Raw genomic sequence first — 18,770 nt, 5'->3', positions numbered from 1 at the left:
TGGCTGTGTCCTTAGATATCTATGGGCTGCGCGGAGCAGTTACGGCGCCTGCAACCATTAAGAGCACCAGGATCCGTGGGGCGGGCAGCGCTGACAGCTACAGAGCATAATTACCCATGTAATTATTCTCCTGTACCTGAGTGATTACGTGGTGGTATTATCTGTGTGGTATTCCAGTTTATTCATATACCTAATCACAGTCTCCTTTCACGAACTGGGACCCGGCCCAGGAGGTGCTGATCGATTTTTTAAAATAACATAAAAGTCATCTGATGAGAAGCTTGGCTACCAGGCTGCCTTGTGTCCACACGGAGAGGCGGCCAAGGTCTGGGGGGAGGGAGTTGGGAATTCACACCAGACACCAAGTTCACGGCGGCAAAGCCCACCCAGCCCGACCGTGAGACACGAGACAGGAGGACGGCTGCCCTTGGCATTGTGCCCACTTGGGTGGGCTCTTCGCTGCTACGTGGCGCCGTGGTCTCTGCTTGGTGCCTCTCTGCAGGTCCCAGCCCTCGGCCACCCTCTGGCCCAGCATGCATGACCCACCTGTGTTAGGACCGCCCGTGTCCTTGTCTGTCGGCTCTCCTGGACTTTGAGACTCACCATGGCAGGGCCTTAGGAGGATCCTTATTTTTTTCGGTAGCGCACAGAGTAGGGGGTCACCGTGTACCCACCAAACCAGGCTGGAGGGACAGGCCCCACCGAGCTCTGGCCCAAGAATCCCATTTATAAAAGCAATCCTTTCTCAGGGTAGGAACGAGGGGAGGATGGGCTGAGAGATTCAGACCAGCGATAGCAAAGTTATTTTCCCTTAAGAATTTCAATCACATTTTTTATAGCTCCATCCAGCATCTCTTGCATGGCAAGCTAAAAGCAATCAAGGGGGTGGCCAAAAAACTTCAGGAACAGAGTCGCAGGAAGGAGAGGCCAAGTCCCTGGTAGTCGCTACACCTGTTAGCGCAATTATCAAAGCTCAACCTTGAATCAGACACCGCAGGTAGAAAACAAAGGCTGAGACAGAAGCCGGGCAGGTGGCCCCCTGGTCCCCAGCAGCCCTGTCCCCACCCTGGGGCTCTCTTGCCGGTCCAGGGCGCTAGATCTTTGACCTGAACAAGGATGTCCACCCGCAGCCTGGGAAGTGCGGGTCACGGTTCCCCATTTAGCAGGCGCACCGCTCTCTCCAGACTGCAGGAGGAAGGGCCCCTCCAAAGATGGTGAGTGACAAGCGTGTGCCAAAGGTTAGAACTTTCTCAAGGTGACAGCACCAAGGATGGTGGGTCTCAGGTCTGCAGTCCTTGCCTCACGGGTGGGAGCCTCTGTGGCCACAGCACCTCTAGGCGTCCCTCGTATGGAGAAAGGGTGGAGGGAGGTGACATTGGTTGGGAACCTGCTGTGGGGCATCTCTCCCACTGAAATGCTAGGGAAGGTGACAGCGGGTGCCGGGAGCCTGTGATATTTCCTGTAGCTGCTGTAACAGCGTCACCAACTTAGTGGCTGTAAACAACCCCAATGTATTACCTTACCGTTCTGGAATCAGACGTCTGAAATGAAGCTTATGGGGCTTAAATCAAGTTGTCAAAGTGTCAAAATGTCAGTGAGGCTGGTCCTTCTGGAGGCCCCAGAGGAGAATCTATCTCCTTCCTTCTCCAGCTTCTCGAGGAGCCCGCATTCCTTGGCTCGTGGCCCCTCCTCTGTCTTCAAGCCAGCAGCGCAGTGTCTTCACTCTCTCACTCGGACCCTCTGATAAGGACCCTTGTGATGACACGGGGCCCACCTGGATAATCCAGGATAATCTCCCATCTCAATATCCTTAGCCGAACCCCGTCTGCAAAATCCCTGTTCCCACTCATTTACGGTGACATTCATATGTTGTGGGATTAGGATGGGGGCGTCTTTAGGGGACCTTATTCAGCCCCCAACGGTGCACAGCGGCTGTGCCCCCATGGGCCTGCCGTCATCCGTCTGTGTCACAGAGGAACCAGGAGGCCCAGGCGTTACGTAACAGGTCCAAGGGCACCCTGGCTGACAAACAGGAGGGTCACGTTGGAACCAACGTTGTCTCTTACCGTACCCTGTGGTCCCCTGTCAGAAAGATGGACAGAGGGGCTCGGACACTTGGACCTTTTATTTCCCCCTTAGGACAAAGGACGTGTGGTCGCAGGCACCCACTCCCGTTTATTTGGGGAGACTCTCCCACCTCCCACTGTCACATGGAGACCATCCATCAAGGCCCCTCTGCCTTCGCAAGTGGCAAATCCTCGATCTCTCGGAGACACGGGGGTGGGTGACGCTGGGTTCTTTGCCCCTGCAGCCTCCCTGCCCTTTGCCGGCCACTTTCCCGTGGTTCTAATTCCATCTGACGTCTTTCCAGTAAAGATCCCTCTGCTGCTGCAGGCTTGCACTGGCTTCTGCTGACCGCCACCAAAGCCCCACAGCCACAAAAACCTGCAGTGCTGGGGGGCCGTGGACTTGCAGGAGGCTGACATTCCTTTTGCAGGTGCAGAAGCTGAGGCCCAGAGAGATGCTGTCCTCTGCAGGCAGCCCTGGAGGACAAGGCGGGGGCAGGCCCGGAACCCAGGTCCCCACTGACTCCAGCCTTTACTCCCCACAGCACAGTGTTAGGGTTGCTCAGGGCCAGGGAGCCCCCCTGGTACACACACACACACACACACACACACACACACACGAGGAACAAAAAGACGCTGTCTCCCTGCATTGTAAACAGGAGCGGCCTTGCAAACAGGTTCATCTGGACCATTTTTCTAGATTCCAAAGATATGCGTTAATATACGATATCTGTTTTTCTCTTTCTGGCTTACTTCACTCTGTATGACAGTCCCTAGATCCATCCACGTCTCTACAAATGACCCAATTTTGCTCCTTTTTATGGCTGAGTAATATTCCATTGTATATATGTGCCACATCTTCTTTATAGAGACACAGACATAGAGAACAAACATAGGGACACCACCAAGCGGGGAAAGGGGGGTGGGTGGGATGAATTGGGAGATTGGGATTGACATATATACACTAACTAATAGTATGAAATAGATAACTAATGAGAACCTGCTGTGTAGCACAGGGAACTCTACTTCACTTTGCTGTACAGTAGAAACAAACACAACATTGTAAAACAACTACACCCCAATAAAAAAAAAAAGAGGAGTGGCTATCTCCGGTCACCACAAGCCCTCCCCCAGCCCTGTCACCAGCAGATCTGTGTTTGAGCTATGTTGGACTCATTCCAGTCTCTGGGAACAAACGCTAGGGCTCACTCCATCTCCTGATGCCATGCCCCTGTCCTCATGCCCCCAGCGCTGGGAGCTGATGTGGTACACTCTAGTCAGTTCCCTGGGGCCCATGATGTGGTTGTCCTGAACGGGCCTGGGCAGTAAAGTTGGATAAGACGTGGTGCTGGCCCAGGAGGAGCCTCCACTGGTCTGGAGAGAATGGATGAGATGGACCCTGACAACGAGCCTTGTGCATACAGTGGGCTGTGGGTGCTCATGGGAGGGAACAGGCGTTAATTGAGCACCTACTACATGCCCAGGCGGGTGCTGGGCCTTTCATAAGCTTTGACATATTTTTTCTTTCCTGTGCAGAGCACATCATGTCACCTTGAGGACACAGGGTCTCGAGAGGCCAGTGGCTGCCCAAGTTCACCCCACCCCAGTAAGAGCAGGGGAAGTGACCAGTGACAGGTAGATTATCAGTGCCCCAGGTCCTGGCCTGGGTTCAGGGCCTGCTGGCATGGGGAACCCTCCCCACCCCGCAGCTCCTCACACAAAGCCCCCCCCACCCCCACTGGGGTCCACATCTGGAACGCTGTGAGGGCAGGGCACCTCCACGGGAAAGCAAGTTGTGACAAGGCTGGCTGTGAGGTCTTTCTCTCAAGCTAAAAATATACACTTACTGCTGAGTTAAAAGAGGCAAGAAGAGGGAGTTTGAGATTTGAAAGAAAAATTCCTCAAATAAGGAATGATTTTTTTTTTAACAGTATAGTTAGAAGAAACTCAACAGAAGCAATGTCAGTAAACGCTGGTTGATGCGGACACATGGGCTGTTCTTTCTTCCACCTGCTCTTGTTCACAAAACCTTGCTTGCCTGGATTGGGGACCCATCTTCCCTTCACTATATTCCACTTGGGTGGGCTGACCCTGCCCCCCAGAGAACACATGACCAGACCTGGCCAAACAGAGCACCAGCTCCCTCTGGCCACACCCACTGCTTCAGGAACAGGTCACATGATCCCAGGCCAGCCAATGGGAGTCTTCCTTGGGATCTGTGCTGAAACTACTGGGAAAGGACCCCTGCTCCTTCTGAGATCATGGTGCCAAGGATCACATGTGCCTGGGGCTGCCAGAGGTCATCTTTTCCACCAAACAACCCAACTGTGCCTGACACTCAAGCCTAAGCTCAGGAGAGCAGAGCCGAGAGGTGGGGAGAGACAGACTGATTCCTGATGTCTGTCACTGTTAGAGGCCCCGGATCAAGCTGTGTCTGAAGGAAGCCCTACCCCTGGTCTTCACAGTTACATAAGCCAATGTATTACTCTTCTTGTTTGAGTGACTTCATATTACTTGCAATCAAATGAGTCAGCATGGTGGGGGGTATTTATTTGGTGGCTGGTTTGTCAAAGGAAGACAAGTAGAACAGAAAACACTAGAAATAAAAGGCCCCACAAAGGTCACGTGCAGACAGCTGCTATGTGACATGGGTGCTGCCACTCTACCCCTTTGGCACCCAAGCCTGACACCACTGACCAATCAGGCCTCCTTCCCACTGCACTAACACGGCCCCAAGTCCTTCCCATAAAGACCTGCAGAGAATGACACAGGTCGGTGCTGATATCCCCATTTCCAACCAAAGTCTAGTTCAGAGAGAGGTGAGGTGGCTTGTCCCACTCTCCTCACTAATCAAATCCATGTACGTACATGAGACACTCTGTTCCCTTGATTTGTATTTTCCCTCGTGTCTGACAATTTCTCCTACTGTGGGCAGCCACCGGATAAACCACACAACTTGCCGGATTCCCGGAAACCGGGGTATTCGTACATGCGGGGAGGCGAGGCATGGTCAGTACCTTTGTGAATTATAGAATGCAACGGCCAAAGCTGGGTGACAGGCACATACCGAAAATATGCATACAAAGCGCTTTCCCTGGGCTTCCCTCTGCCTCACCGTGGATTTGCCCTGTACCCGCCACAGAGCCTGGGTGGCAGGGAGGGCACAGTAAGAACCCCCGCCCAGACGGGGGTCCAGCTCCTCCACGCCTCCCACACTGCCCTGACCCCGAAGAATTACTTCATCTCTCTGAGCTGCAGGCTGCTCACCTGCAGGTGGAGGACACCTGTGGCTCAGCTGCCGTGTGGCTTCGGTGAATAATGATCCACACACACAGCAATGCTCGCGGAACGGCAATGGCTCGGTGCCCGACCCCGTGCCCGGGACCCCGGAAAGCACCTCGTTCAACCTTTACAGAAACCCTGTGATGAGGAAGCCTATTCTACCAACAAGGCTCAGAGGGGCCCAGGAAATATCCCCAAGTCCCAGTCCTTCCTAGATCCAGGACCTGCATCTCCGCTGCTGGGATGTAGAGGAGCCGCACCCTCCTCTCGCTGGGGCTGCTGTCAACTCCCCACTCCGCCTGAGCCAGCATCACCACGCCCTCCAGTGTCATCCACGGCCACACGCCTGCCCACTGTTTTCCGTCCAGGCCCTCACATTACAAAGCTCCTTCCATTCCCAGGAGAAGCCCTTCGACCCTCACCCCAGATGGCAATGGGACCAAAAGGGTGTGGGATGACCTGGACCCCAGTGGAACCCGATGGTGCCTGGCTCTCCACGGGCTCAGACACCGCGGTATTCTCAGGTCCCTGGCAGCCTGGGGACCCTGGGACCCTGGGTAGTGCGTGAGTTTCTTATGGTTGCTGCGGCAAATTACTACAGCTTCAGGGCTACAATAACACAGGTGTATTGTCTTACCGTTCTCCAGGTCCGAGTCCCAGATCAGTGTCGCTGGGCTGAAGCCCAGGTGTGGGCAGGGCCGCTTCCCTTCTGAAGGCTCCAGGGGAGAATCCACTCCCAGCCTTTCCCACCTCCTAGAGCTGCCTGCGTTCCTTGCCTCGCGGCCTCTCCCATCTTTAAAGCCAGCAGCGCAGCATCTTCCAGTCTCTCCGCTCCCTTCTCTCCCCGACTCCCCCTACCACCCTGTGACCTTCTGCTTCCAATGTCACATCTTCCCTGATCCCCCTGCCTCCTCTTACAAGGATTACTGTGACAACGGTGGGCCCAGGGGATAATCCAGGATAATCTCCTCATCTCAAGATTCTTAGCTTAATCACATCTGCACGGTCCTCTTTGCCACGAGAGGTAACATATTCACAGGTTCTGAGGATTCGGATGTGGACATCTTTGGGGGTCATTATTTGGCCCTAGCAAGGGGATGGAGAGGTGTCGTCTGTCCTAACTGCCTTAGGGGAGGTGTGGCCCGGGGAGGGTGTACCCTGAACTGGAGGAACACGGGGAAGGGCCTGAGCTGGAAGGGATCACCACTTCTGATGGCCAGCTGGTCAGAGGGCACGGGCCTGCAGGCTGGGGAGGCGGGAAGTTTGGGCTTCACACGAAGAACAACAGAAGGCCAGGCGGCCCGGGCAGAGCTGAGCTCTGGAAGCTGAGGGACGCAGGTTAGGGGGGACTGGGGTGATGGTGGGAGGTCACTGGGCTGAGCCAGGTCAGAGGAAGGGTAGCTTGGGCGGGGGTGGCAGAGGACATGGAGAGAGGCCCAGGGCGCTGGCAGGAGTCCACAGTGGGTGGGGTGTGGAGGGTGAGGAATTTGGCAGTGCAGAGGACCACGCTTGGGCTTCTGCCCGTGTGCCCGCGGCGATGTGGCACCAGCTGTGGATAAAGGCCTGGAGAAGGCCAGCTTACACGTCAGGATAGGAGTTGATCTTGCAGCCACGGGGTGGAGCCATGGGGAAAAATATTCAACAAAGGTGCCGATGCAAAAAAAAATAAAAAAAAAAGATTCCAGAAGCTGGAGGCGCTCTTAACCTATCCAGGGCCTCCTCGCGGTGACTGGGCTTCCCCCACTGCGGAAATCACTTTCAATTTTAAGTCGTTTTTACCAGGCTATGGTCCTTCGAGTTTCCTAAGAGCCTGCATGCACAAGGACAAAGGCATCATCTACTACTCTTCTGAGCACTTGCCTTTGAAGGGAAGAGGGACGAAATTCGGGCTGCGGCCAACAGCTGATCAGAAGCAGGTTCCTTAAGCCCGGCTCTCACTTAACGGGGATGCTGGGCGGGGATACCGTGGGAAACTAGGATGGCGTCTGCGCTGAGTCAGTGTACTTAGCCCGGAGGCAGCATCCCTTCCCACACCGGCTGCACAGGACACAGTCGATGACCTTCAGTGCCGCGCGGCGTGGTCAGCCTGGGTTCGTGGGTCCCCCTGGCGGCCCTCAGGCACGAGGGAAATAAACCCATCACCTGCTCTCCCATCCAGAGGACAGCACCATCCATTATGTACCTCGTACTGAGCCAGCCAGGGCTTCTGTCACTGCGATGGAGGCCACGTCCAATATAGAGACGGGGCCACGATGGGCCAGGAGCGGGGTCCACACTACAGGTGAGGAGGAAAGAGCTTTCCCATTCCAGGGTCCCCCTCTGGGCAGGCCGGCGATGCAGCTGAGCAAGCACCTCATCCCCCAGCCATCCGGGGCGGGGGAAAAAGAGTAGGACCGAGGGGACCGGGGTCAGTGCCCACTCGCTGTCGGCCGACCTGGAGACCAAGCCCGAGCCCCTCAAAGTGTCTGAGCTCCCTGGGATGGCGATCCCCCACCTCCCAGGTCTCTGTGATGCAGCAAAGGTGGTTCTGGGCCAAGCACACACACCCTGGTTTGCCCTGAAGATAGAGCCAGCCAAAGCCTTCAATTTATGGGTCAAGTGAGGGCAACAGGTCTGGCAAACACCAGGGCCTCCCAGGGCCTGCAGCGACGGGAGAGTGGGGACTCATGTGACGTGGGGCCCCGAGAGACACGTGCACGTCCCACTCGCCACCCCATCACCTCACTCCGTGAGCCTCTGTTTCCTCATCTCTAACATGTCAGCTGCAGTCACTGCCTTGGGGTGCCACTGTGCCCCTGGGTGATTCCCCATCGCTCTCGCCTCCCCGGCCCCAGCCCGGCCTCTGTCCCTCTCACTCCACCCGGCCCGGATGGACGGACACGTGCACACACAGAGCACTGAGCAGAGCACAGTAGGTGTGCATCAGGGGGTCCCTGGGATCCCGCCAAAGAGGATGAAGCCCCTGACACACAGGTGGGGGCCCCGAGACGCCCCCGGGATGGCCCTTTTACATTCTACTTGATTTTGTGGTTGTGGCGTTTGGGGTTTCAAAATCCACACCATCTGCAGAAGACAGAGTAAATCCAGAGTCTCTTTCCCTCTCTGTTTATTAGTTCCAGAGGTCGGAGCCCAGGAGACGTGTTTTCTGAGAAGTAAGGCTTTTTCCCTTTCTCTCCTCTCTCCTGCAACAACCTACTGGCTTTAAGAGGGCATCATTTTCCACACATTAGCTGAAGTTTCGAGAGTTTCACTCTTTCTGAGACAGAAGCTCTGTATACCGACAGGCCCAACTGAGCCATTTTTCTCATGGACAGGAGAGGACACTCGGTGTTCCGGGGAAATGGAGCATGGAGCACATCGCTGACTGGAAGCGAAGGCCCGTGCGGCACTAGGTCTACTTCCCAGCCCCCGCAGGCCCCCGCAATCGGGTTTGTCTTCCCACCGGGCCTGGGCTCCCACCCCTGGTAACTGATCTCAGGGCATCTGGCCACGTCCTGAGTGCCAATCTGGGGAAGGGGGTGACACCTGGGGACCGTGCGGGCGGGGTTCGGGAGTCCTGGCTTTACCCTCAGAGAGCTGGGGGTGCTGGGGATCAGACTCCACCCCATCTGCCTCGTCCAGTGTGCCAAGGCTGACCAGAGAACTCCGGAACAGGAAAGAGGCCTGCCCAGGCTGAGGGGAGCCCCCTGAGAGCCCACCCCATGGAATCAGAACTGCAGTGGGCACACACAGCTCTTCTGTGCTGCCAGCCCTGACTTGTCTCCTGCTCTGGCCTGGCCACGCTGAGGGCCTCCTGGGCATCACCTCTGGAGGCTGCAGGCCAATGGACACAGTGTATCCCATCCTGGGTTCTTCATGCTCCCCCTAAGGTCTACCACCTCTCCAGGGCCTCCCCTGTATCAGGAAACAGCACCCTCATTCACCCACTGCTCATACCAGAAGACTGGGGGCATCATCTAATCACAACATGTCTCCTGACCGTGTCCCTGCCCTCCCCGTGAACCTGCCCACCCAGGATCAGCCTCATCATTGCTCACCTGGACCCCACAGGTGTTGGAGCCACACAGATGCCCATCAGATGGCTGAATGAGTGGATGGATGGGTGGGTGGGTGAGTGGATGGATGGGTGGATGGGTGGGTGGGTGGATGGAGGTAGATGGGTGGGTGGGTGGGTGGATGAATGGGTGGGTGGGTGGATGGGTGGGTGGATGGCTAGATGGGTGGGTGGGTGGATGGATGGATGGGTGGGTGGACGGACAGGTCGATGGATGGATGGGTGCATGGGTGGCTAGATGGGTGGGTGGGTGAATGGCTAGATGGGTGGGTGAGTGGATGGGTAGATGGGTGGGTGGGTGGGTGGATGGCTGGAAGGCTGGATGGATGGATAGATGGGTGGATGGGTGGGTGGATGGATGGCTAGATGGGTGTGTGGGTGGATGGATGGATGGGTGGGTGGATAGATGGGTGGGTGGGTGGATGGATGGGTGGGTGGATGGGTGGGTGGGTGGGTGGATGGATGGCTAGATGGGTGGGTGGATGGATGGCTAGATGGGTGGGTGGATGGATGGATGGATGGGTGAAGAGTGGACTCTCCTTCAGTCCACGCCAGCCTCCCCACCACAACAAAAGAACTTTCTTAAAAGATAAGCAAACCAGCACATCTGATCTCATCCCATGGACCCTTCCAGCCTCGTCCTTGAGAACAGCCCACTCGGGGCTCCCAGGGAGGCCTGGGTCCCCCCACCAACGGCCTGCGTGCATCCTGCCTGGAGAGTGTCATCCAGGCATGACTTCAATTTGCAAGCATGCAGGAGCACAGGGTGCCATGAATGCTCCCTGGCAGGCAAAAATCTACAGCAGAAACAAAAATCAACAAGACCTGCCCACCTCCCATCCCAGAGGACTAATGCTGTGGGTGCCCAGCCTCTCCTCACGTCGATGGAGCACACACCAAGAGGGTGCATCTGGCGTCTCCCCGAGTGTTTCACATTCAAGTGGCAGCCCCGGTCTAGGCCCAGGTCCCAGGGTCTGGCGAGGCGTCCTGAGCGTAAGCGCTACATGTGAAGGCACCGCACCAGGGCGCCCATGTCCCTGTGCCATGGAAAGCCACAGACGCAGATGTGGCCAGCTCTGCAGCAGCCCAGATCAGATATGGACACCCCTGAGCTTGCTGCCTCACGTTCAATGTGCATCTCAAGCCCATTTTCTGACAATAGGGAGAAGGCAGGTCCTCCCAGGATGACGGGAGGACAGAGTAGGGGTCCAGGCTCAGGCCTGATGGCACTGTTAGGCCTGGGTAAGATGCACAGTGGCGAGGTTGGTCCTCTCAGAGTCCCAGCTGTGTGCCAGGCACTGTGCCTGCAAGCCCGTGCACTGGCCTGGCTCAGAGGTGGGGGCACTAGCCCCCTGATGCTGTACAACGCAGACACTGCATCTTCGACACGGGGGCCAGGCACTGTGGTACATCGTGCATCATCTCATTTAATCCCCAAATTACACCTCAGAGAACCAGGAAGGGGAGACACCAGGATGCGAACCCCCTCAAAGCTGGGTTCCCACCACTCTGTGCCCCGGTCCCTTCCTCATGGCATGTCCTTGGTCAGGTGTTTGGGCCGGAACAGGGAAATGCTGGTCAACACTCGGGAAGAAGATTTCAAAGCAAAGTACAACACAGTTGCACAAGCATGTCAATGAGAGGAGAAACCAACAAAACGAAGTCCTTGCTGCTTGGAACGCTTTTTAAACACACAGGCAGATCCTGGGCTTCCAAGCTTCTGGAAACAGGGTCTGGGGATCCCGCAGGACACAGCGGGCAGCAAGTCTGCCAGGGGCTGCTACTCTCCATGTGAGGAGAACCGACAGAGATCGTCCCACCGAGCAGTCCTCTGAGCAACAGGAGGGTCTGCAGGTGGCCGTGTCTATGGGACTGAGCTAACCTCGGCTCCCTCCCGAGGGCCGACCACCACCGTGCACCGCGGGGCCAAAACAGGAAACAAGACGGGGACTGATCCAAGAGGTCCGCTGCCAGGGAAGAGGGGCGGGGCTCCACCCAGAAAGGGGTGGGGCCTCGACAGCAGGGCGGGGCCTCTGCACTAGAGAGGAGGAGCCTCCACAGCAGGGAAGGGAAAGTGCCTCCATACTAGAAAGGGGCGGGGCCTCTATACCAGGGAAGGGGCAGGGCTTCCACAGCAGGGAGGGGGTGAGGCCTCCAGACTGGAGGGGAGGGGCTGCCAGGTAAGGGGCGGGGCCTCCATACCAGGAAGGGGTGGGGCGTCTATACCAGGGAGGGGGCGGGGCTTCCACAGCAGGGAGGGAGTGGGGTCTCCACACCGGAGGGGAGGGGCTGCCAGGTAATGGGTAGGGCCTCCACAGCCGGGAGGGCCTGGAGGGGCCTCTATACTAGTGAGGGGGCTCAGGGTTGGAGACCAGGTTTGGGATAAAAGGCAGGGGAACTGAGTAGAGGAGAGAGAGACAGAGGCAGAGATGGAGAGACAGAGAGTGCCTAGGACCTGTTCTACACCTGGAACAGAAAAGACATCCAGAGACAAAGAGTGGAAGAAGGTGCTTACTTCCATGTTTTCACACACTGAGAGTCCCACGGAAGCAGACATGCCACGGGCTGTAGAATAATTCACAAGCCCCGGCCTCACCTCAGCTGCAGGACACAGTTGCACCAATGGGGCAGCAGGGGCGGGAGACAGCACCACCCGTCTCCCCAGGGAGAGCTCTGAGGTCCAGAGAGCTTGGTTCAACTGCTGCACTGGGATCTGAACCCGGCTCCCAGGCCTGTGCCCTCTCCCTTAGGCTTCCCGCCGCCTGGAGGGGGCGGCCTCGGTGACCCTGAGGACAGGCTGTTAGGTGTGGGAACAGAGCTGCTCAAAGGTGGACCCGGCAGTGGGAAGGGCAGTGACAGTAGGGCCACCTGGGCAGCGTGCAAACCCTGACTTGTCTGTCCACTGGCGTGTGGCCTCGGAGAAGCTCCAGGACCTGTCTGGCCTCGGTCCCTTCTCCTGTGAGATGGTGCACAAGCCCTGACTCTGCCAGGGGTTGCAGGGATCAGAGATAACGTACATAACGCTCCTAACACGGAGCCCGATACATAAAGAGCCTTTGCAGCTCGGGCTCTTCCTCATCGCGACCAGCCACGGTTCGCTCTCTGCGACACTGAGTTTCTCGAAGGCAAGATTTTGGTCAGATTCAGTTTTCGATCCTGAGTGCTCGGCATGTGGCATTTTCTCAAAACGTCTCAGGTGAGTGAGCGGAATGAATGAATAGATGAATTGATGGAGATCTTGTCCTGACCTTGTGCTTCTCCAATTAGGAGTCATGTACCCAAGAGGGTCCACGCTGGTGGCTGGGCCAGGGGTTCTGAGGCTTAAAACAAGAGTATTGTCCTGGGTCATCAGGTTAACAAAGACTTTTTGTTGAAAATGTGTGTGTGTGTGTGTGTGTTTGTGTGTGTGTGTGTGTGATTTTAGTATTCAAACCAACACTGATATATCATGAAGTAAAGTGAAAATTCACACGACACTTGAAAGCAATTCCATGCCGCGGCCAGCTCCCCCGGGCTGTGCCCTCACACCCTCTCCCCGTGCCATGGGGTTCTCATGCTGAGTCAGAAATGTGCTGGTAGTCCAAAGCCAAATCGGGTACTCAGACAGCACGGAAGGCATACGGGGGATGCTGAGGGATCCTCAGGGCCCCCGGGGTCTCAGGTCACGCCATGACAATGGTAGAATGCCTTGCCCATGGGCATCAAGGCGGGGGCTCTGATTATACTACAGGCAAGACAAAAATAAAAGGGAATTCATTTTGTAAGACAGGTTGCAAAGTGGCCTCTTAAGAAGCTATAAAGTACTGCTTAGCCTGTAATTGTTGAATGGACTCCTAATAGCATTCACATCTTCCTGCAAAACCCGTCCATTACCAATAACTAGAGAGGTAGACCCTCCGCTCATGCTGAAGCAGGCGCCCCTGCAAATGAAGAACCCCATCTTTTCCCAGATCACACTCACTCTGGGGTAAACCTGTCCCGCTAGAGGCCGACTTTGGCCCCTTTTCTTGTTCCTCCCACAAAAAAGCAGCAGGAGGGGTTCGGTTTCCCAGGGCTCCACCAGAGCCTCAAAGGTTCAGGAAGGATCAAGTTGCCTGTCCAGTTCACCTTCACATCCCAGCGCCCAGCAAAGGGCCCCAGCACATAGTAGGTGCTTAATGTACAACTGATATTTACAAGATTGGACCCAGGGTTCTCACCCTCCAGCACCAAGCATGCAGCCTGGCACACAGTAGGACCTCGACCCACATCTGCTGAATGGATGGGGGTCGGATTGAGACAGAGCTTGGACATCTGGTGAAACCTGCCCTCTTGCGGAGGAGAAGCCAAGACACGTGGTAAACAGAGCAGAGTCTGGGCTCTGCCCACGTGCATCTCATTCCCCAGCTGCTGCTCTTCCCCTGGGAGGAGACCAGGAGAGCCCAGAATGCCGGAGATGGAAGGGGCTTTGGAGAACCCCCAGTTCAACCTCCTGATCTTATGGAGGGAGACACTGAGGCCTGGAGAAGAAACAGGATCTGCCCTGAGTCACACAGCTCAGCTGTGGTCAGATCGAGCCCTGTCCAGCCACAGCGGGTTACACACTCCCCACTTCCAGCACAGCAGGCTGCGCTGGGCTTGCACAGACATGGGGAACCCCATCTGCCCCCTGGAACTTTGCCCCAGGGTGCCTGGTGAGTTCAAAGGTATGACAGAGGGGGCTCTGGCATCTAGCAGAACTGGATTTAAATCCTTGCTCAATGCCAAGTACAGAGACACAATATGTTTGATGCATTGGTGACAGCTTTGCTACCTACCAGCTGGGTGACCTGGACTATTCTCCCAGCTTCCCCCGAGCCTCTGTTTTCTCATCTGGGCAATGCAGGGATGATGTAAACCCCCCAGTCATGCCCCACCTCTGCACAAATAAATGACTATGATTGACGTGTGGTTCTGGCCTAGGGCCTGGCATACTGAGAATGATCGCCAGTGGGTGGCTTAGGAATTGAGAAGCTACAGATGAACGAAAAAATGAATGCAATGACAGGGGGAAATTTTTCCTTTTATTAAATGGAAATCTCTTTCCCTGAAGGGGTCCCACCCCATCTCCAGTCCAGCCCATTGCACCCGTATTTCCTGAGTGTTGGCTGAGTGCTAGGGGCTGTGCACAGTTGAGGAGATGGACCTGAGTAAAATCCAGTTTCCACCAAGCAGTCTGCCTGGACTGCTTCCCGATCCCTAGGCCCGCCCTTCAGAAGTTGGAAGACCAGCCCGTGGCCCCCAAATCTCCCCTCTACCTTCTCCAGCCCCCGTGGCTTCCGGTTCTTTACTTGACATGGTCTCACATCAGCTTTTTCTGTGACAGGGACTGTGGCTTTTCTGCTCCTATATGCATTTAAAACATAAGGTGACATTCACAGGTGCCAGAGATTGGAAAGGGGACACACTTGGGAGCCGTGATTCAGCGGATATCTTAAGTGGCAGGGTAATGAGTGAGGTTCTTTCAGCACTCACCTGTCAATCTCCCCTCCATCATTGCCCCCGTTAAGAGATGAGACACCTTGGGACCTCCCTGATGTCCCCTCGCTGGAGGGTCATGGCAGAACTGGACTGAGGACAGGGCTCCCAGGCCTGGGTGCTGTCCCCCAGGCTACCCTACAAATGCAGGGTGCCCCACGCAACCCCAGGAAGGAGCCTCGGGCTCCACGCCTACAGGCCCCATCCAGGTGCAGGTGGAGTCTGCGGATCAGGTGGGCGACTCGGCAATAGCATCCACTCAGCGGGACCGGCTGCAGCTTGTGGCACTCGCTCATTCATTCATTCATTCATGCATGCATGCATTCATCCTTTAACATTGGCTGAGTGTTTGTGCTGGGCACAGCGGCCGACCAGACCCAGCCTCTATCCCCAGCGATATTTCCAGGCTAAATGTCCAAATTATCAAATAACCTCTCACAGGCATCGCCGATCATGTCCTATCTTTTTTTAAAGATGCACACGTCTCCCTGCCTGCATCCCTAGCCCAATGTTGCCTGCAGAGGAGGTTCTGCTGAGCACCCCAATCAGAGCCCCCAGCTCTCCATCTGCCCCGAGCCCCCTGGTAGCCAAAACTGATGCTTCACTCCTGGTGCCCTTTGCCTGCCCGGATGCCCTACGTGACCTAGAAGCCCCTTTGCTGAGCCCCCGCCCATCATCTCATTAACCCCCAGCCACCCCCTTCACAGCAGGACACAGGCTCAGCAGAGGCTACTTCGCGCAGGACCAGGGTCTGTCTGGACTCACTGCTGGCAGCCCGGCAGCCTCCCCTGACCTCACGCCTCAGAGACTCCCCGTTCTGTGACTGCCACTGTTGCCTCTGCCTTTCTCGTTTCCAAAGGAGGACATGGCGTTTGGGGCCGGCCCTGGAGCCACCGTCACATCTGGGCACCTGTGGGTCCTCCCAGCTGGTGAGGGACAGCAGGGTCAGCTTGGAAGAAGCTTCCAGGACCGGGCTGGCTAGACAGATAGAAATTGGAGGACGTACAGGAGATGCGTGGCATGGCCTCCCGTGTCCACTGCTGGCTGGAGTTTGGGGGTGATGGGGGGGCTTCTGGCTTGGGTCAGCACCAGCCCGCGGCAGCCCTCCCTTGTCTCGCATCCAAATCACAGTGGCCCCAGGGAGAGAGATGACAGCGGGCAGGGAAGCAGGATGTCTGTCCTTGCCCCTTCCAAGCACTCAGCTCTCCTGGCCAACGAAGGTCCCTGTTCTATGTACATGCTGCTGCACCCAGGCCTGGGCTAGGGTGCCGCCTGGGCATTTCCCTTGCTGACCCCCCCGCCCCCCAAGAGAACCCTGTGGCTCAGAGAGCGGGGACGGCACGCGGGAAAAGCACTGAGCTCCCAGCAGAGCAAGGGCTGCATCCCAGCGCTGACCCCTCACCAGCCCGGGCTGGGGCCGACCAGACACGGGACGGGGACAGCTCGGGGAGCACGCGGGCTGAGCTGCGGGGAGTCGGGGTCGGGTGGTAGTTGGGGGGTCATTCCCCCGTACTTGCTCTCACTCCTGCACAAGAAAACCCCTCAGCTCTGAACCCACATGAGGCTGGGGTCAAATCCAGACCTCCCACCACCAGCTGTGTGATTAAGTGCTAAGTCTCACCTTCCTGTGCCTCAGTTTTCTGCCCTGGAAAATGGGTTAATAACACCTCCTTCCTCGGCCCCTGTGGGACAGAGTGAGATCGTGCACGTGAAGTCCCCGAGCAGGGCCCAGGGAGACCCGGGCAAAACCAAACCCCTGCCTCTCTCTGTTCAGTCCCGAGTCCCCTCCGGGCAGGCACCGGTGTCCCTGTGAAGTTCCCCCCTCTCCAGCAGCCCTCCCCACCTCTGCATTCCAATTCTGTCCATCAGGAAGCTTTTACAGCATTAAAAGTCCAGGAAGGGTGTTGGCAGAGGGGAGAGACCTGCTTTAGAAAGCTGACATCCCATTAAAAAGTGCCAATCAAGATTCCCTGGACAGCTCCCAGGGAACGGCAATGCACATCAGTCCTCATGTTCCGAAACCTCCACAATGGGGCCTCGGTCCCTGCAGAACCTGCCAAGTTCACGCACGCATCGACTCCTCTGACCCCAATAATGTGCCGTCAGCGTGACCGGCAAACCCTCCAGTGCCCTCCGCATCCGGCCATCTGGCAATGATGACTCTCTTCCCGGGACTCTCATCAGTCTACAGAGGTTTTCCGGGCTCTACGTTGCGTCAGAGCATCCATCGGTGCCCGTGGGCTGGGCTCTGGGTTCTAATCCCCAACGTCACAATTCTCTGGCGTGACATCCCATTTCCCAGGAGGAACCTGATCTGTCCAAGTTCCTCTCTGTGACAATGGTCTACTTCCCTGCATGGAGTCAAGTGCACAGGACGGCTCTGCCCTGGGTGCTCCCTCTGACCTCAGTCTGGGGTCCCGAGGTGGCTAGGAGGCAACCATGGCTTTGCAAAAGGGTCTTCTCACGGAACCTGGTGGAGGCGGCCGTAGCCTGGAAACGACAAAGTTCCCTGATCCCACAGCCAGGCAGAGAGCAGAGTCAGAAGACACGCTCAGACCGAGAAAACAGAAAGTAAAGCTCAGATGAGACACCAAAGCCAAATCAAAACCAAATCAACAACTAAAAGACCCTGCAGGAGATCGGGACCCCTCCTTGCTGCTATCCAAGGACGCCAGACCAAAACGAGACATTCTTTCTCCCCTCCAGAGTGGCCACCCCTGCCCCTACCCCGCTCTACCTGGATGGATGCTGGCCCAGGGCAGGGGAAAACAAACGCACCAGGACAAACTTTCTCCCAAGGCCCAGCTGCTGCTTTAAAACTTAATTCATCCAAATGATTTCAGGCGGAAGCGGGAAGGGTGACGCAGGGAGCTGGGAGGTAAACACCTCCGCCCCGCCGTCAGGATCCCGGAGAAGCAAGGCGGCAGCGGCTCCCGCCGTGCAGAGCCTACCTTTCTCTTGTTGGTCGGGCAGATGTAGAAGTTGTCGATGACGGTAGTGATGCCAGGCTGAAGGGTAAGCTTGGTGTAGGACGTCCCGAAGTCCGATGACCTGGGAGGACAGGAAGACAGCTGTCAGTGACAGGCCCCTCCACGTGCAGAGGTATCCAGCCCACACGGTGTCCCCCGCCAGTGTGGGTGCAGCGCCCAGGACACCCTCGGGTGTATCCTCTCCCTTTCCCCGGAGCAGCATGCCCCAGGGGACCAGGAGGAGACTGGGGCTCCCTCAGGGACACCCAGCACTAGCATAGGTCTGGAGCTGCGAATGCCAGCCTGTCTTCCCACGAGCCACCTGCCCTGGGCGGTCCACGGTCTATGTTAGCTTTACTGTATCTGCGTCTCACTGGTTACACAGGGTCTCATATGTACTGGCCACGTCTAGGTCCTTCCATCTGTTTGATTCCTCGGAAAACCTGGACAGATTACGTCCAACTCGAAGATGACCAGAGGGCCGGGAGGAGGCTCGGAGGGGATACATTCTGGCCTGAAATCACTCAGCTGACAGGTGGCCGACTCAGGATACGAGCACGGGCCCCCCACGAGCAGCTGGAGTCCTGTTTGCTCTCTAGAAGTTCCCCGCTGCCCTGAGGCCTGTCTGCTTGTCTGTTTCCCTCTCTGGACCCTGAGTTCTTCCAGCGAGCTGCACCCTCCACCCTGACCACGTGCACCCACAGGGCTGCAGTGGCGGCAGCAAGTACCCAAGCTCCAGAGCTGCTGGGAATCAGACCCAATCCCTGTGCCGGCCAGTGGGTGTCAGCATCCACTCGCCACAGCCAGGCCGGGGCCAGTCCCTGCCGCCCAGGGGGCTGCCCACTTTCCTGTCCGTAAGGCAAGGGCTGCAGGAGAGGATCTCTGAGATCTAACCTCCGCCCA

General features: G+C 56.8%; 1 protein-coding gene across 1 annotated transcript in view; it reads right to left on the bottom strand.

The window, feature by feature from the left end:
* The window catches only part of SORCS2 (sortilin related VPS10 domain containing receptor 2), a 479,932-nt gene that overhangs the window by 169,745 nt on the left and 291,417 nt on the right, over window positions 1-18,770 (bottom strand). Inside the window, exon 4 of the mRNA XM_029234725.1 lies at window positions 17,850-17,949. Coding sequence (XP_029090558.1) covers window positions 17,850-17,949 — 100 coding nt within the window. The remainder of the gene's footprint in view (window positions 1-17,849; window positions 17,950-18,770) is intronic.

The sequence above is a fragment of the Monodon monoceros genome, unplaced genomic scaffold, assembly GCF_005190385.1.
Source record: "Monodon monoceros isolate NGI ecotype Baffin Bay Population unplaced genomic scaffold, NGI_Narwhal_1 Super_Scaffold_20, whole genome shotgun sequence".
NCBI classification, from domain to species: Eukaryota; Metazoa; Chordata; class Mammalia; order Artiodactyla; family Monodontidae; genus Monodon; species Monodon monoceros.
Note: the sequence above shows the minus strand (reverse complement) of the source record. Positions and strands in the feature narration are given on the sequence as shown.